The 15,262-nt window shown below is 49.6% G+C and overlaps 1 protein-coding gene across 1 annotated transcript in view; it reads left to right on the top strand.

The window, feature by feature from the left end:
* The window catches only part of MYO1E (myosin IE), a 188,804-nt gene extending 178,813 nt beyond the window's left edge, over positions 1-9,991 (top strand). Inside the window, exons 27-28 of the mRNA XM_026518589.4 lie at positions 5,164-5,333; positions 8,893-9,991. Coding sequence (XP_026374374.3) covers positions 5,164-5,333; positions 8,893-8,969 — 247 coding nt within the window. The 3' untranslated portion in view covers positions 8,970-9,991. The remainder of the gene's footprint in view (positions 1-5,163; positions 5,334-8,892) is intronic.
* The last annotated feature ends 5,271 nt before the right edge of the window (positions 9,992-15,262 follow it).

The raw sequence follows: 15,262 nt of genomic DNA, 5'->3' as shown, positions 1-15,262 counted from the left end.
TAGAATAATTAGGAAGGGTTGGGTTTTGAGCGTTTGTTGCCTTTGCCTGTAATTTATTCAGAATCGCACGTGTGTTCCATTCCATCTGTCACAATGGCGTGTTTAACAACTGACCCGCAGAATTCCTGAGGCGTAACAGCCGTCTGTCCGGGCTGGACCGAGTCGGAATCCCTTCTTCGAGCGTTGACCGGTCCCCCTTGGCTGCACGTGGAGGGGCCCAGGCCCCTAAAAGGCCCCATTCATCAGCTTCTGGCATGAGTCGTCAGTCTCCTCCCTCGTTATTGATGACACAGGATCGCCACCTAGTGCTGTGGAGGAGATGGTGTGGGTTTGAGGCTGCGGTTCAGACACAGCTGGGAAAATGGCTGTTGCTGCCGCCGGGTCTCTGGGGTGGTTTCTGGGGCCGCGCTGTGCTGAAGATAGAGGCGGCGATCCCGTCGTCGGCACAGACTTCCTGTGCTCCGTGGTCCATCCGACAGTAGGGAGTTTGGTGCGAGCGTGCTGTAAAGCATCCTAAGAATTAGAAAAAGGACCTGGACCCTTGCCTGAATCTCCCCTTTTTTACAGTTGAAGACACTGATCTTTAAAGAGGTGAAGTGTGGGGCGACTGGGTGGCTCAGTTGGTTTAGCATCCGCTTTCGGCTCAGGTTAGGGTCCCAGGGTCCTGGGGTCGAGTCCCACATCGGGCTCTTTGCTCCGGGGGGAGCCCGCTTCTCCCTCTGCCTGCCGTTCCCCCTGCTTGTGCACGCTCTCTAATAAATAACTAAAATCTTTAAAAATACGATAATGAATAGGCAAAGCGACATACCCGAGTCACATGCCAGCCGGTGGCCGAGCCGGGCCTCGAACCCAGTGGGCTGACTTCTGTGCCAGCGCCATGTCCCCTCCCCTGCTGCGCACTGTCGCTCCATCAGAAAGTGCAGACTGAAGCCGCGCAGTGTTCCTGGGCCGGGTGCCAGACACAGGGGCTACAGTGGTGAGCGCAGAGAGGTGCTGGCCCTGCCCCCCCCAGAACCTACTGTCCCAAGAGGGTGTCAGCTGAGTGGTGACACAAGTCCGTGTGCCACTGCTTCGATCCCCCGCTTGCAGCCGGTGTGGGCTACCCAGGATGTGGCCGGGGGGTTTGAGCAGAGTTAGCAGTGCCGGTGGGGGGTGGGGCAGGCCGGACCCCGGGACCAGAAAGGTGTGCGAGGCTGGAGCTCTGGGAGCCTGGCGCGGCTGCCGTTGTGCCATCCAGGCCTGAGACCAGCAGGAAGCCCCGGGAACCCGGGAGCGCCGTGAGGTGCAATGAAGCGGGGCCCATGAAGATGCCCAGCCCGGTGTCTTGCCTGGAGCAGCCACAGCCGAGGCGAGTTGATCTGACCTCATACGGCTGCAGGGAGGGGTTCCCGGGTGACAGGCCTTCTGCTGAGTCGCACACGAAGGGTGAGAACAAGCTGAGATGGGAGAATGGGGCTGACTGGCTGCCCCACTGGAGACTTGTGCTCCTTCCTGGTCACCGAGGACATTTCAACAGGGAAGAGCTGGATCACGGTGACCTCAGGGTTGGTTGTCTAAACAGACGCTTCCCTAATGCAAAATGCAAAGCTGTTCCCCACCTCCCTGTCCGTCCCTCTCAAACACAGCCCCCCAGTCCCCACTCTGCTCCCCAGCACCTCATCTCAAAGCTGTCTGGACTCTCCCTGCTCCCAAATGTGGGGTACTGTGAACCCCGTTTAGCCAAGTGATAACCAGATGGCTCTATGTTGTTGGTAAAGCATGGTGGCCATGGTCCAGCGCCTGGGACAACCAAGCCCATGTTGCCAAGGGCCTACAAAGGAGCCCAAATCCCCCAGTAATCCCTGAGGTTTTGTTTTGATTGGTTTTACTTGGACTTATATTCTCTGAGGCCTTGGGACCAAATACCATCCAGTGGTTGCGTTCGCACAGGTGTTTAGATGGTCCTTTCTTCCGCCAGCCTGCCCTGGTTCTGGCGCGTCCAGGGCCGGCGGGCAGACAGACTGGCCGAGGTCACTCTGGGTGTCGGCAGTGAGCTGCCGAGCCTAAAGGGGTCTATGTCATTTACTTGCTTTTTTTTTTTTTAAAGCAGTTTTGAGATATAATTTATATACTATTAAATCAACCCATTTAAATTACCATTCAACAGTATTTAGTGCAGAGTTATACAACCATCCTTGTAATCTAATTAAAAAAAATTTTTTTAAGTAAACTCTATCCCCAACATGGGGCGCACACTCATGAGCCCAGATCGAGTTGAATGCTCTGACTTGAGCCAGCCAGGCGCCCCCTCATAATCTAATTTTAGAATGTTCATCCCAAAAAGAAACCTCCTTTCCCCAATCCTCAGCCCCAGCTAGGGAACCACTAATCTCTTTCATTATAGATTAGCTTTTTCTGGGTAGGTCATATGAGTCGAAAAATCCTTTTGTTAAATTTACTCCGACGTAGTATCTTCTTTTGTATGTATTGTAAATGGAATTGTTTTCTCAATCTTATGTTCTCTAATCTTGCTGGACTTGTTTATTGGTTCTAATAGTTTTTTAGTGCATTCCTTAGGATTTTCTATATGCAAGATCATCTCATCTGCAAATAGAGGTATTTTTACTTCTTTTCCAGTCTGAATGCCTTTTATTTTTCTTGACTAATTGCTCTGGCTGGAGCTTCCAGTGCAGTATGGAACAGAAGTGGTGAGAGCTGACATCCCTGTTTTGTTCCTGGTCTTGTCCTCTAAAGCCAGGGGTGTAAGCTAGGAGTACGTAAGCAAGGTGTCCTAACCCCCACCGGGGCTCGGTAAGAAAGGTAGGAAGGTACCAGTGTGGCCTGCGGCAGGACTTGAGGCTGGAACCCAGCAGGGTCCACACCAGGCAGGGACTTTGTAGGCCCCATGCAGGGTTTGGTCCATTTCCCAAGACCAGGGAGAAGCTGTTGGGATTTTTAGTGGAGGGTGAAGTGAACTAATAGACACTGAGTTGGGGCATATTCAGGGAGCCCAGGAAGCAAGCAGCTGGCAGCAGAGACGTGGAGGAGGAAGAACTGCCAGGGCTTGGTCAAAGCTGGAGGCGATGGGCAGAGCAGCCGGGGGGGCTCCCAGGGCTGCTGCGGGAAGGACAGTCCTACATTTCAGAGTCATCTACCTTCTTCTCCCCACTAAGAGGCCCCCTGGCCCCTTTTCCTCGGGGACTACACCTAATTGCCAATATTCGGGGGTCCAGACGCCTCATCAACTGCACTAACGTTGGCAGGTTCCCCCCCGGACATGAGAGAGGCCAGATCCCCATCCACGAGTATTTGAGGGGGGAGGGTGTGCATGCACCCTTCCCACCCTGCACCCTGGACCTAGCAGGCTGGAGGCTTTCCTCCCTCCCAGGGTATTCTAACGCACACCCCTCCTCTGCAACCCCCTTCCTTGTTGCTGGGAAATCAGCTGACTTCTGGTATCCAGGCTAATGGCTCTTATTAACCAGATGCTGACACATCCTCATGTATAGGTTGCTTAATTAGAAGCCTGCTTGCCTGGCCGGCTTTCAGAGAAGCAAGCACTTCTCGAACAGGGAATGGGGATTTCCAGCCGCCTAGGGAGGAAATGATGTCATGCTAAGGATCTACAAGATAGATGCCTTTCCTCTATGGTGAAAGGAAAGTGCTTGGTGGTGGGTGGGTAGGCGGGGACAGGGGTTGACCTAAGAAGAGTAGAGCCTGAGAAACCGTGGGGTTTGCTCCCCGGGCAGCCCCCTGAAACCCCAGCCAGCTGGCAGCCCCCCCAGATACTCCCTCATGATCTAACCTGCTCATCAGCACCCAGCAAGCATCTGTTATCATGGGACCTCAACAAAAACAGTGCAGCTCTGGTCTCCTGAGGGCACAGCTCAAAGCTGGGGGTGCTTTTCTCCTCCGCAACTCAGGCCGGGGGGCGGGGGGGGGGGGACCCTCCCTTCTCCTCCTTTCTGCCACAGGTATGAACACACCTGGCCAGACCTAACAGCCGCCCCGCTGAGTTGAGTACAGCCCAGTCTCCAAGAAGAAATCTTTAACTTATGTTTGGTTTGTGAGCAAATGAATTGTAGGCTTTTCCTGGTTTCGTCCTCAAGCAAAGTGGGAAAGAAAAGGTTTTCTACCTTTTTTTTTATTAAATGCCTTGTATATTTGAGTTGTTTCAGATAGAAGTTTGAAGATCTCTCAAGCTCTAGTTCTATGCCTTTGAGACAATGTATGAACGGAGGCGGGAGGCAGTACAGTGTGTAGAAGGGATACGTGTAAAGCTAGAAGACCCGGAGGAGGGTGCTGGTGATGGAGAGAGTTTTGATGATCGCGATGATGAGGGGGAGGTGCTACCAGCATCCACTGGGCAGAGGCCCCCCCCCCCCCCCGCCGCCGAGCCTCAGCAGCAGTGCTGGCCCCAGAGGGCAGTCGTGCCGAGGCTGACAAACTGCTCGCGCAAGAGTATTCAAAGCAGCATTTTTATTTTTGTTATTTTTTCACAATACTAGAAACTGAAATCATTCCAAATGACCATCAACAGGGGACTGGAGAAGTAAATTGTGACATATTCGTGCCACGAGAGAGGATAAGGCCATGAGAATGCATGCATCGCCAGGGCACATCTCAAGAATAGAGTGAATGATTCCTTTGGGGGCATCTGGGTGGCTCAGTGGGTTAAGCGTCGGACTCATGATTTCGGCCCAGGTCATGATCTCAGGGTCGTGAGATCAAGCCCTGCGTCAGGTTCTGTGCTGGGCATGGAGTCTACTTAAGATTGTCTCTCTTTTTCCTTCTGTCCCTCCCCCTTCTTAAAAAAAAAAAAAATGAATCCTTTTATACGGTTAAAAAACAGGCAAACTATGTGTACTGTTGAGGATACCCGTGTGTGTGGTAAAACCACAAAGAAAAGCAGACTTAATACAAAATGCAGGGTGGTGGTTGATCCTGGGAAGGATTGCTGTTGGGGAGAGGCACCTGCAGGCTTCTGGGACACTGGCAAAAAGTTCTGTCTCCAAGTTGGGGGCGGGGCTGTTTTTACTCTCAAAGTTTGGGGATTGGCGTATCTTCTAAGGATGGAGCTGGGTTTGAACTTGAGCAGGCCGGTGCTGGCCCCGTGCTCCAGACCACCACACGGTGCTGCCTCCTGTTAGGTCCGTCTCTCACCTGCCTCCACTCTCTCCACAGCGTCCGGAGACAGACAAGCAGTCGGCCTCCCCCAGCCGGGGGCAGACCCAAGCCCCAGCCCAAGCCCAAGCCTCAGGTGCCGCAGTGCAAGGCTCTGTACGCCTATGACGCTCAGGACACAGACGAACTGAGCTTCAACGCCAATGACATTATCGACATTATCAAAGAAGGTAAGTGCCTGGCTGGCTGGGACAGCCTCCTGAAGAACGTCCAGTCATATTGCCGTAAAAACTAGTTGAAACAAGGGAATTTATAGGCTGCTCGAACTGAAACTTGTAGCAGGAGGCGAGGCTTCAGGCTCAGTTTGATCAAGGGTCCTTTTTTTTTTTTTTTAAATAATTTTTTTCTGCTCTGCCTTCTTTGTGTTTGTTCCCTTATTGGCTGTTTTCCCTCATGACAGCAAAGCGGCTACATCAGTTCCAGCAAACAGATCAAACTATGTCTGAAATCTGCTTTATCGCTGAAACTTCTCTTAGCCATTGGACAAAAGTCCTAGGTTTTACTCTGATTAGACCAAATTGGTCACGTGCCCATCCCTGAGTCTGTAGCAAGACAAGGGCTGTACGTGCGGTAGATTAGGCATGGCAGGGACTTGTGTAGGAAATGGGAGTTAGGACTACCCCACCCAAACGTGATGGCCTCCTCACAGGGAAGGTAGATGGAACGGAAGTCAGGGAGGCAACCTGTAACGTCTATTATAAAAGTCTGTGGGCTTGGCTGAGTGCTTTAATTTGGTAGAGAAGGTAAGTTAGAATATAGTCTACATATGACCAAACATAACTATTTATGGAAGTGTTTTTTTAAAGTATAACTCCGGGGCGCCTGGGAATCACAGTTGGCTGAGTGTCTTGATTTTGGCCCAGGTCATGATCTCAGGGTCGTGGGCTGAAGCCCCATGTCAGGCTCTGCGCTCAGAGGGGAATCTGCTTGGGATTCTCTCTCCCTCTCCCTGTACCCCTCCCCTCCCCACTGTCTCTAAAGTAAATAAATAAATCTTAAAAAAAAAAAAATAGGTAACGCCTGACTTAGAATGTTAAAAAAGCACCATGAAGGAAATGGCGTGTGTGGTGGGGAATGGGGAGAGAGACAGAGAAGCCGGGGAGGCTAGAAAGAGCAGGTCATTTTAGGAAAATGAGCCGATGCTCAACCTTATGGCAGGGTCCCCCAGGGGATGTCACAGGAGACGAGATGAAGCTAGGAGTGGCCTGCCGGTGGAGGGTCCTGAGTGTCGGGCTCAAGAGGACTCGGGGGCAGGGCAGAGCCATCCACTACCAGCAGAGCAAGGACAGCCTGAGGGAAGTGGGCCTTGGCGATTTAGCCTTCAGGAAGAGGTGGCCAAGGACAGACAGTTCCAGGAATGGTGTTTTGTTGTTTTTTTGGTTTTTTTTTTTTAAGATTTTTTTATTTGACAGAGACAGAGAGAGAGGGAACACAAGCAGGGGGAGTGTGAGAGGGAGAAGCAGGCTCCCGCAGAGCAGGGAGCCCGATGGGGGGCTCGATCCCAGAACGCCGGGATCACGCCCTGAGCCGAAGGCAGACGCTTAATGGCCGAGCCACCCAGGCGCCCCAGGAATGGTGTTTTTAACCGTTTCCTTCATCACAGGGGCTCACTCTGAGGAGACTTGTAGGTCCCTGGGCTGACCTCAACAGGCTCTGGGCATTATTTGGACCTCCCTGAGCCACCTAATTTGCTGTTAGATTTTAATATTTTAGCCACTTAGTATCCTTCCTAGAAAGTGTTGGGAGTAAAAGTAAAGGTTGAAATAAATGCTTAGTAAACACAAAGAGAATTTTTACCACCAGCTTTGTTCAGCAAAAATACTGGAAATGACCAATTACCCAGTAACAAAGATTGGCTAAATAAGCTTTGCTCGACCCATTCAGTGAACTCTGATGACATTTTTATGAGCGATAATGATGAGTAGTACGGTATATAAGCGTAGAGGTATGCTTATTGAAATGGAAAGATGTTCATGGGGAAAAAGGAAAAAGGTTATAGACTATGGGCTGTAGTCTCATGTTTGTAAAAATATAAAACATACAGCTATCTGTGTGTATGTATATATTCACATATTCATACGTGGTCTCCTTAAGTGTTGAATTTTAAGTGAGTATTGCTTTCTTTTCATTTCTCTATTTCAGATTTTCCTAGAAATAAAACGTGTTTTGGGTATAATCAAAACAATTACATATTTGTGTAAAACGTAGAGTCCTAGAAGTTCTCAGAAAATGCTATAAATTACACTGTACTTGGTGCAGTCCAGTGTGAGTACAGGAACAGACATATAAATGGGACAGAATAGAATCCAGAAACAGACCCAGGTCTATACAGGTGTTTAATATAGGATAAATATGGCATTTGAAATCGGGGGAAAGGAGAGACACTGACTTTCCATTTTGAAAAAAAAAAATAGAGCTCTACCTCGTACACAGAAAAAATAGATGAATCAGAGACCTAAAATACATATGACCTGAGCCAAAATCAAGAGTCAGACATTTAACCGACTGAGCCACCCAGGCACCCCACTTTTGTACTTTTAAAAGCACGTGGAAGAGTATTACCTATTATATCAATGAATTATGTTGTCTTACAGAATAAAAGGTCTATATTCTTTGAGGCAGGAATCTCTGCTATAGACCTGCTTGCACGCAGACGTAGAGACGTAAGTATGGACGTTTGTTCCATCAGTGGTGGAAAAAGTGGAAACAGATGTCCATCAACAAGGAGATGATTCTATGAATCTTGGTATACAACACAGCTGTTTAAAAATGAGATGGAGGGGCGCCTGGGTGGCGCAGTCGTTAAGCGTCTGCCTTCGGCTCAGGGCGTGATCCCAGGGTCCTGGGATTGAGCCCCATATCAGGCTCCTCAGCTGGGAGCCTGCTTCTTCCTCTCCCACTCCCCCTGCTTGTGTTCCCTCTCTCACTGGCTGTCTCTCTCTCTGTCAAATAAATAAATAAAATCTTTAAAAAAAAAAAAAAAAAAGAGATGTAGACATGGAAAGACAGTATGTATTAGGTAGTGAAAAGCAAGATGCAGAATCCTAAGAGTGGCCCGTTTCTGGAAGAACGTAGACCACATCCTCACTCCTGGTCGAGGGCCTGGGGTTGCAGACCAGGTTCTCCCAGAAGCCTTCCACGCTGGAGGAAGGAGTGGGAAGGTGTGGCGGGGGAGTAGCCCTGTGTGAGGAAAATGGGGAGACGGGACTGGGGGCCAGCCCGCCGCCCCCCGACCAGCCTCTGGCGGCCCAGTGGCTGCCCCTCCTGGGCTCCAAGGAGGAGTGATCAGCCTCCTTTCAGAGGCTGGGCACTCCTAGAGGCTTCCAGCTGTCGGCAGAGCCTTACGTGGGAACAGCACATTCTTCCTTGGATGGGACCCTGAGTGGTCTGTGTCTGCTGTGGGGGAGGGGTTACTTTTACAACAGACGCTTTTGTTTAAAAGAAAATAAAGGGATGCCCGGGAGGCTTAGTCGGGTAAGCATCTGCCTCATAGGATAGAGCCCCACATCGGGCTCCCTGCTCGGCCGAGAGCCTGCCTCTCCCTCCGCCACTTGCTCTCTCGCTCGCTCATTCAAATGAATTTTTAAACATAAATAAAAGGACAAAGAACACGGGTGGAGGGAGCCAAACCACCTTTGCCCACGTGATGCAACCACAGGAGCGGGGTGTGTTTGGCCCAGGCAGAACCGCCTTGCTCACCCTCACTCTCGCCATCTCTGTCTCCTGCAGATCCTTCCGGCTGGTGGACGGGTCGACTACGAGGCAAGCAGGGCCTGTTCCCCAACAACTATGTGACCAAGATCTGAGGCGCACGGAGACTCTCACGGGTGAAGGAGCTCCAGGCAGGGAAGGGGACGTCTGGGGTTCTCCTTCTGCTCCATAGCGAGCAACTGCTTCCTTCTCTAAGGCCTGGAGTTTTTCTGGCACCTTCCCCATGGAGGACGTAGAAATGCTGGGTTGGGGACAGGGAATGTCACTCCATAAACGATCCTCAAAGGTAGCCCTATTCATAGGAGCCCAGGAGGGCCATACCACCACCCACCAAGATTTATTTATTGTATTTAAACCTGGTGAAAGGACAGGCGAGGTCCACTCAGACCTTGTTGGCTCTATCAGAACAGCTCCCCGCTCGCTCACCAGGCCCAGGGAATGGCTGTAGGCGGCCACTGACAAGTGCCTTTAGTCAAAGAGCACATTTCTTTCATCCTTCTTTTCCTTACCTGAAACACATTCCTCTCTGCCGCTTTCCCTCAGGTAGGACCTGCCCTCTACAGGCTGGGCTTGGCATGAGCGGGCACTTCCCGTGCAGATGCCAAGGGCCAGCGTGGCCTGTGTGGCCTGCAGAGCCCACAGGTGCAGAGAGGTGCTGGTTTACGCTTCGCCAGGACCACGAGGCTGCCGGACTGAGCAGGGGCCGGGGGCTGGGCTGGGGGCCTTCGCTTTCTCTGGGCCTTCAGTTGGAATGCGGCTGGCCCATGTTGGTTTTGTGTTTAATGCTGTACCTATTACAAGAAGGATCTCCTTTTTCAAGCTGTACATTTATAAAAACAGATCATATACTGTATATATAAAAATCTTAAAATGGTAGAAACATGTATGAATGTACTAAGTAGTATTCCACTGTACTTATTCATAAGGTAGGCTTTATTACAAAACTCCCACCAGGTACTTACAAATGTGCACTACTCCTTTTCAGCTCTAGGATCAGTGTTACTGCTTTCTAGCCCAGCCCCCGCAAACCCTCCTCAGCCCTTTCCCTGTAGGTAATTTTCCTCTGCCCCCTGTACCCCTCCCCCTACCTCCTAAATAAAGGAATCAGTGAACCACCTGTTCTTTTGTGACATTTGTTATAGGTTGAATTTGTCTCCCCACCAGCTCAAAAGTTACGTTGAAGCCCTAAACCCCAGTACCCACAACATGACCTTATTTGGAACTAGAGGGTCTTTACAGAGGTAAGTTAAAATGACGTCATTAGGGTGGGCCCCAATCCAATATAACTGGTGTCTTGATAAAAAGGGGACATTTGGACACGGACACAGAAAGGGAAGAGGACATGAAGGGACAGCCATCTACAGCCAAGGAGAGGGGCCTGGCCCAGCTGTGCTGCCCTCATAGCCCTCAGAAGGAACCAGCCTTACCCACACGCAGATCTTGAACTTCTAGCTTCCACACTCGGAGGACGGTACATTTCCGTCGGTAAGCCACCGTCTGTGGCACTTTGTGAAGGCGGGCCTCGCAGGCCAGTGCGGCGGTTACTGCCGTAGTAGTGAAAAGTCAGAAACGATGGAATGTCTATCGATGAGGCATTGGTTCTCGGGGGAGACTGTCACTTCTCTGCCTCTCCTTCTCCTGGTTGCCTCGGCCTTTCTGAAGCTATTGGGAAAGTAGGGTTTGACCAGCACACACCTTTTTGTCATTCCAAGATGCCTGAGCCCGTGGGAAAAATTATCAGGGGTTACATGTAAGGAAAAAAAAAACGTATCTGAACTTAGAACAAAGTAAACCACGTAAATCTTTGTGTTCAAGAATAGAACAGTAACAAATAATGTTTAAAGTATATTTTGGTTCCAGGACACCTGGGTGGCTCAGTCGGTTGAACAGCCGACTCTTGATTTCAGTTCAGGTCATGTTCTCAGGGTCTTAAAAAAAAAAAAAGAATTTGGGGCCAAGTGACAGGGCAACCTGAATTAAGCATAGGTTATTTTCAAAAGGCCTATCTTGAGGATAAACGTGAACTCCAGCTTTGGAGGAAGTAAGGTGACCTTGAGCAGTGGAAGGAATCACTTGGGAAATTCCTTAAATAAAAATGTATTCATAAAAAAGGATGAGATCGTGCCACTTGAGGCAACATGGACAGACCTAGAGGGTATCATGCTAAGTCAGGCTGAGAAAGACAAATACCATACGATTCCGTTCCTAAGTAGAATCTAGGGGAAAAGGAATGAACAAACAAAAAACAGAATGAGGTGTATAAACACGGAACAAACTGGTGGTTGGCTCGCGGCGGGGGGGGGGGGGGGGGTCCAGGCTTCCAGCCGTAGAATGAATAAGTCATTCTTCATGAATAAAAGGCACAGCATAAGAATGCAGTCAATGACATTGGAATAGGGATGTAATGAGAGATGGCAGCTACGCTTGTGAACAGTTTAACGTATAAAACTCTCAAATCACTAAATTGTACACCTGAAACTACTATAGCATTGGGTGTCAGCTATACTCAAAAAAAATAAATTGGCTTTACATAATTTTCCTAATGCTATGCTTTAAAAAAAAAAACCACTGGGGGCGGAAATCAGTCTTGACTGCTTTTAATGATTGGACTTTAAAACTGGTGTGTAACTGGGACCCCTCAGGCTCTAGGTGACAATATAGGAACAGAGTCTAACAACCACACAAGCAGTGAGAACAGCCCGGGCTCATGGGAGTCACGGAGCGAGCCCCAGCCCTGCACCCACGTGCTTTACCTAGTGCCAGGCTCGAGGACGTCCTCGAAGTTGCTTACACGGGTGAGTGAATTCACTGAAGTCACGATCCTAGGTTTCTCTTGGCTCCGCATCTAGCGAGGCCTGCCATTTTGTTCCTGTTCAGTTAGGTCGAGTGGTTTCAGCTGGGAGAACGTGTGTAAGGAGGACCCGGGGGCCGCCCCTGCCTTCTAGAATGCACCGTCCTGTTTGGGACGACGGTGTGCTTGTGCACATACAGCACACATGTCCAGCAGCAGAGAACATAGCGTAAGATGTGACAGATTCCCGTCAACCAGAGATTTAGAGTAACCAAGCACCTTGGGCAGCCTTGAACGTTCCCCCAGGCAGAGATGTTCAAATGAGTAGCAGACAGTTCTCAAACCTCCTGGCCTCAGAACCCCTTTCCGCTCTTCGATATTGTTGAAGACCTCAGAGTTCTGCTTTTGTCCTTCACAGCTATCTGTATTGACCATATTAGAAATTCAAACAGAAAATTTTTAAGACACCAAAAACACATACAGATTCTACTCACCACCAGTGTGATAACATCATCACGTGTCCTGTAGCTTCTGGAAGATTCCACCATACGCTAATGACAGACAAGAATGAAAAAAGCAACTAACATCCTAGTATTATCATGAAAATAGTTTTGACTTCAAGGCCTTCTTCAAGGGGTCTCAAGAACCCCCAGGCCACGTTCTGAGAAGCAGCAAAGGGCTAAGTGCTACCGAACAGGGGATGGAGCAGGCAGCATAGCTGGCTCTGAAAACATCATGCGAAAGGGCCACCTCTTGCACGGTGCTTCGGGAAGCAAGACTGACGCCCACGGGGAGGGCAAAGGGTGAGGCCTTTCTTATAACCTGTTCCGCCAACAGGCGTGCAAACCATGCACACGTATTGTCCCAGCCCATCTAATCAAACGTGACTCCCCGCCGTTACCAAGTCCAGCCCTCAGAAGGTAAAGGAGGATGAGAAGCAGTTTCCTTTTGAAAGAACATTCCTTGCAAAGTGCACACACCATGTCCACTCATAGTCTAGTGGCTGGAACTCAGTCACGTGGCCTCAACTGCCAGGGAAGCTGGGAGTCTCTTGCCGGGGACAGCGAGTCTCAGCACAGAGAGCAGCTTATTCCGGGCGCCGGGGGGAGATCTTCCTCCTCCTTCCGGCCTGGCTCCTTCCAGGCAGAGACGTCCACGAGAACAAGTGCGAGACAACGTGGCCGCATACCCACGTAGCTGCCGACCTCCACTGGCTTGCCACACAGCAGGGCTTGTACAGCATCCAAATCTTTTCCCTTCCAGACTGTTTCCAAACTCCCCTGCATGGAGCTGGGCAGACTAGGCTGGCCCTGCCTCTACTGGCTGTTTTCCGGCGGTTTCAGCGGCAGGTGGGGGCAGAGTCCGGTTTCAAGAGTACGGTGTGCACAGGGTGGATCTTTGGTGGAGAACCTAATGATGTCCCCGGTACCCTTCACTTTATGGTCAAAGAGTGTTAGCCATTCTGCCATGTCACTGGCTCCGTTCCTGCCTCATTTTGTGTTTCTCCCAACGCCTAACTGGCCTTCACAGCTGCTCCTAAATTTTGGAGCTTATTTTCCTCTTACCAGCTACTTGACGCCTTTTCTTCCTACAGTACTGTACCTGTCCCTCTGATAGGCATGGCCTAGTCTAAAACCACGTTGCAACGAGAAGGCTCAGTACAGTTCACTCCCTTGCCCAGGTCACATAGCTTTTAAGGAGAGGATCCATCATTTGACCGCTGATCTGACCCCAAGGCCCGTGCTTTCCATCTGTCTTCAATCCAGCTAATATCAAGGAGTTTGAGAGTCTGTCAACCTTCCAACTTCCAATTTTCCTTTTCTCAAAAATCAAGAACCAAAATTAAAAAGAAAAACTCACAAATAGGACTCAACAGCTTTAAACTTGCAAGCTCCTTAGATGGGCAAGCGCGGTGTCTAACGTATCCTTGAATACCAAGAGTCCCATCTCTTTCCAAGACCAACGACCTCCTTAAAATAACAGCCATTAGCATTCGAACACGTCCAGACGCCTTGCCATACCGTACTCAGTACTACAACACTATGGGGGAGATGCTCGTACCCCCATTCTACGGACACAGACACAGGCACAGAGATCCAGCAGCAGCCGAGGAGACTCCAACCCGTGCAACCCAGCTTCGAGATCTGTGCTCTTCAACTACTGGGGTTACATCGTCTCATTTTCTAATTTCAGTGTTTTTACGATATTACGATTTCTACTTTTACAGCTTCTTTCGCATTTAGAACACTTCAGTCTTGGGTGCCTGCTGTGGAAGTATCTTAAAGGTCTTTCTTTACAACATCCTGGAAGTATGCATTTCCTGAATCGGGGTAGTTAATATTTCGCTAAGCAAAATATGTAATAAAGAAGCTACAAAACGTCTTCAGAATATTCCTACAAAGCCCATCCCTTCTTGATGAAAAGCTGGAGCTCAAACATCCCTGGGAAATAACTGGGCTTTTCCCAGTTTTCCTGGGCAGGAAGGCTCCCTGCATGGCCTCACCTCATTACTATTCACACGGGTGACCCAAGTCAGTCTAAGGCTGCCATGGGAGCAAGTCTCGCTCAACAAGGGATGCGTAGGAGCTTTACCCCAGGGCTTCAATATGCACAGCTTCCAGGTTCCCGGCTTCTTAGTGCTCGGCACCTGAACACTTCCGTAGGTGGCCCTGACCTGCCTAGGGAGAGAGGTGTGGAGCGACCCACCTGGAGCCAGCCAGGCTCTGCTCCCAGGCCAATCACAGGCCACAGTGGCGTCATGGAACCAGCACCAGCAGACCTCGATGTCCCACAGAAAGCAGCTTTTACCACACTCTCCACTGGGGAAGAACGGAGTTTACTGCAAAGCTCTCAGAGCCTGTATGAATCTCAATGTGAGTTTGCAATGTTTCCCAAATGTATTTGACTAGCTCCTTTCTCTCAAAAAGCAATTAACATGTATTGAACTAATAGGTTGGGAAGCTGTCACTATAAGGCACTCACTTATTTTATGGTGGTTTTTTTTTTTTAAGTTAGTGGTTGGAGACCGAGAATGCATTCCCCCATAGAGAATAATGTTAAATATGATCAACTGCCCGCCAAAAAAATAATAACAAATAGTAACCTACGATTTAGCTGAAATAGGAAAATGCATTCCAACCTTCAACTCTAACAAGGTGTCGCAGGCCCATTTTCGTTTTCCAGCGGTGGTCCTTTAGGACTGACATTCCTGGTCCCCACCATGCCCTTGAGACAGAGACACATTATGAGGGTTGCTTCTGGTGGCCCTCACCCCAGTGGGCCAGGCGTTCCTGTGTAGGAATAAGAAGATAGTTGAGTAGGTTCTAGAAAGAGAATTGTCATGGCTATCCTCCCATTTTCAATTTTCATAATGAATCAATTTTTGTATATTTCAGAAGTTTAGAAATGGGTTAGCAATCACTGAAGGCAAGTTCTAGTTTGTTCCATTTGAGAAAATGGAAGGAAGGTCTTTCCCGAAGCCACGGAGGCAATAATTTACGCGCTACTCATAACAGCTCAAAAAGTAATTAGTCAAACCAAACTTTTACTGACCTTTTTCTGTAGAGACCGCACAAATAAAAACACACAGGATACCTT

The sequence above is a fragment of the Ursus arctos genome, unplaced genomic scaffold, assembly GCF_023065955.2.
Source record: "Ursus arctos isolate Adak ecotype North America unplaced genomic scaffold, UrsArc2.0 scaffold_36, whole genome shotgun sequence".
Taxonomy (NCBI): Eukaryota; Metazoa; Chordata; class Mammalia; order Carnivora; family Ursidae; genus Ursus; species Ursus arctos.
The sequence above is the reverse complement of the archived record's forward strand: the minus strand, read 5'-3'. Positions and strand labels throughout refer to the sequence as shown.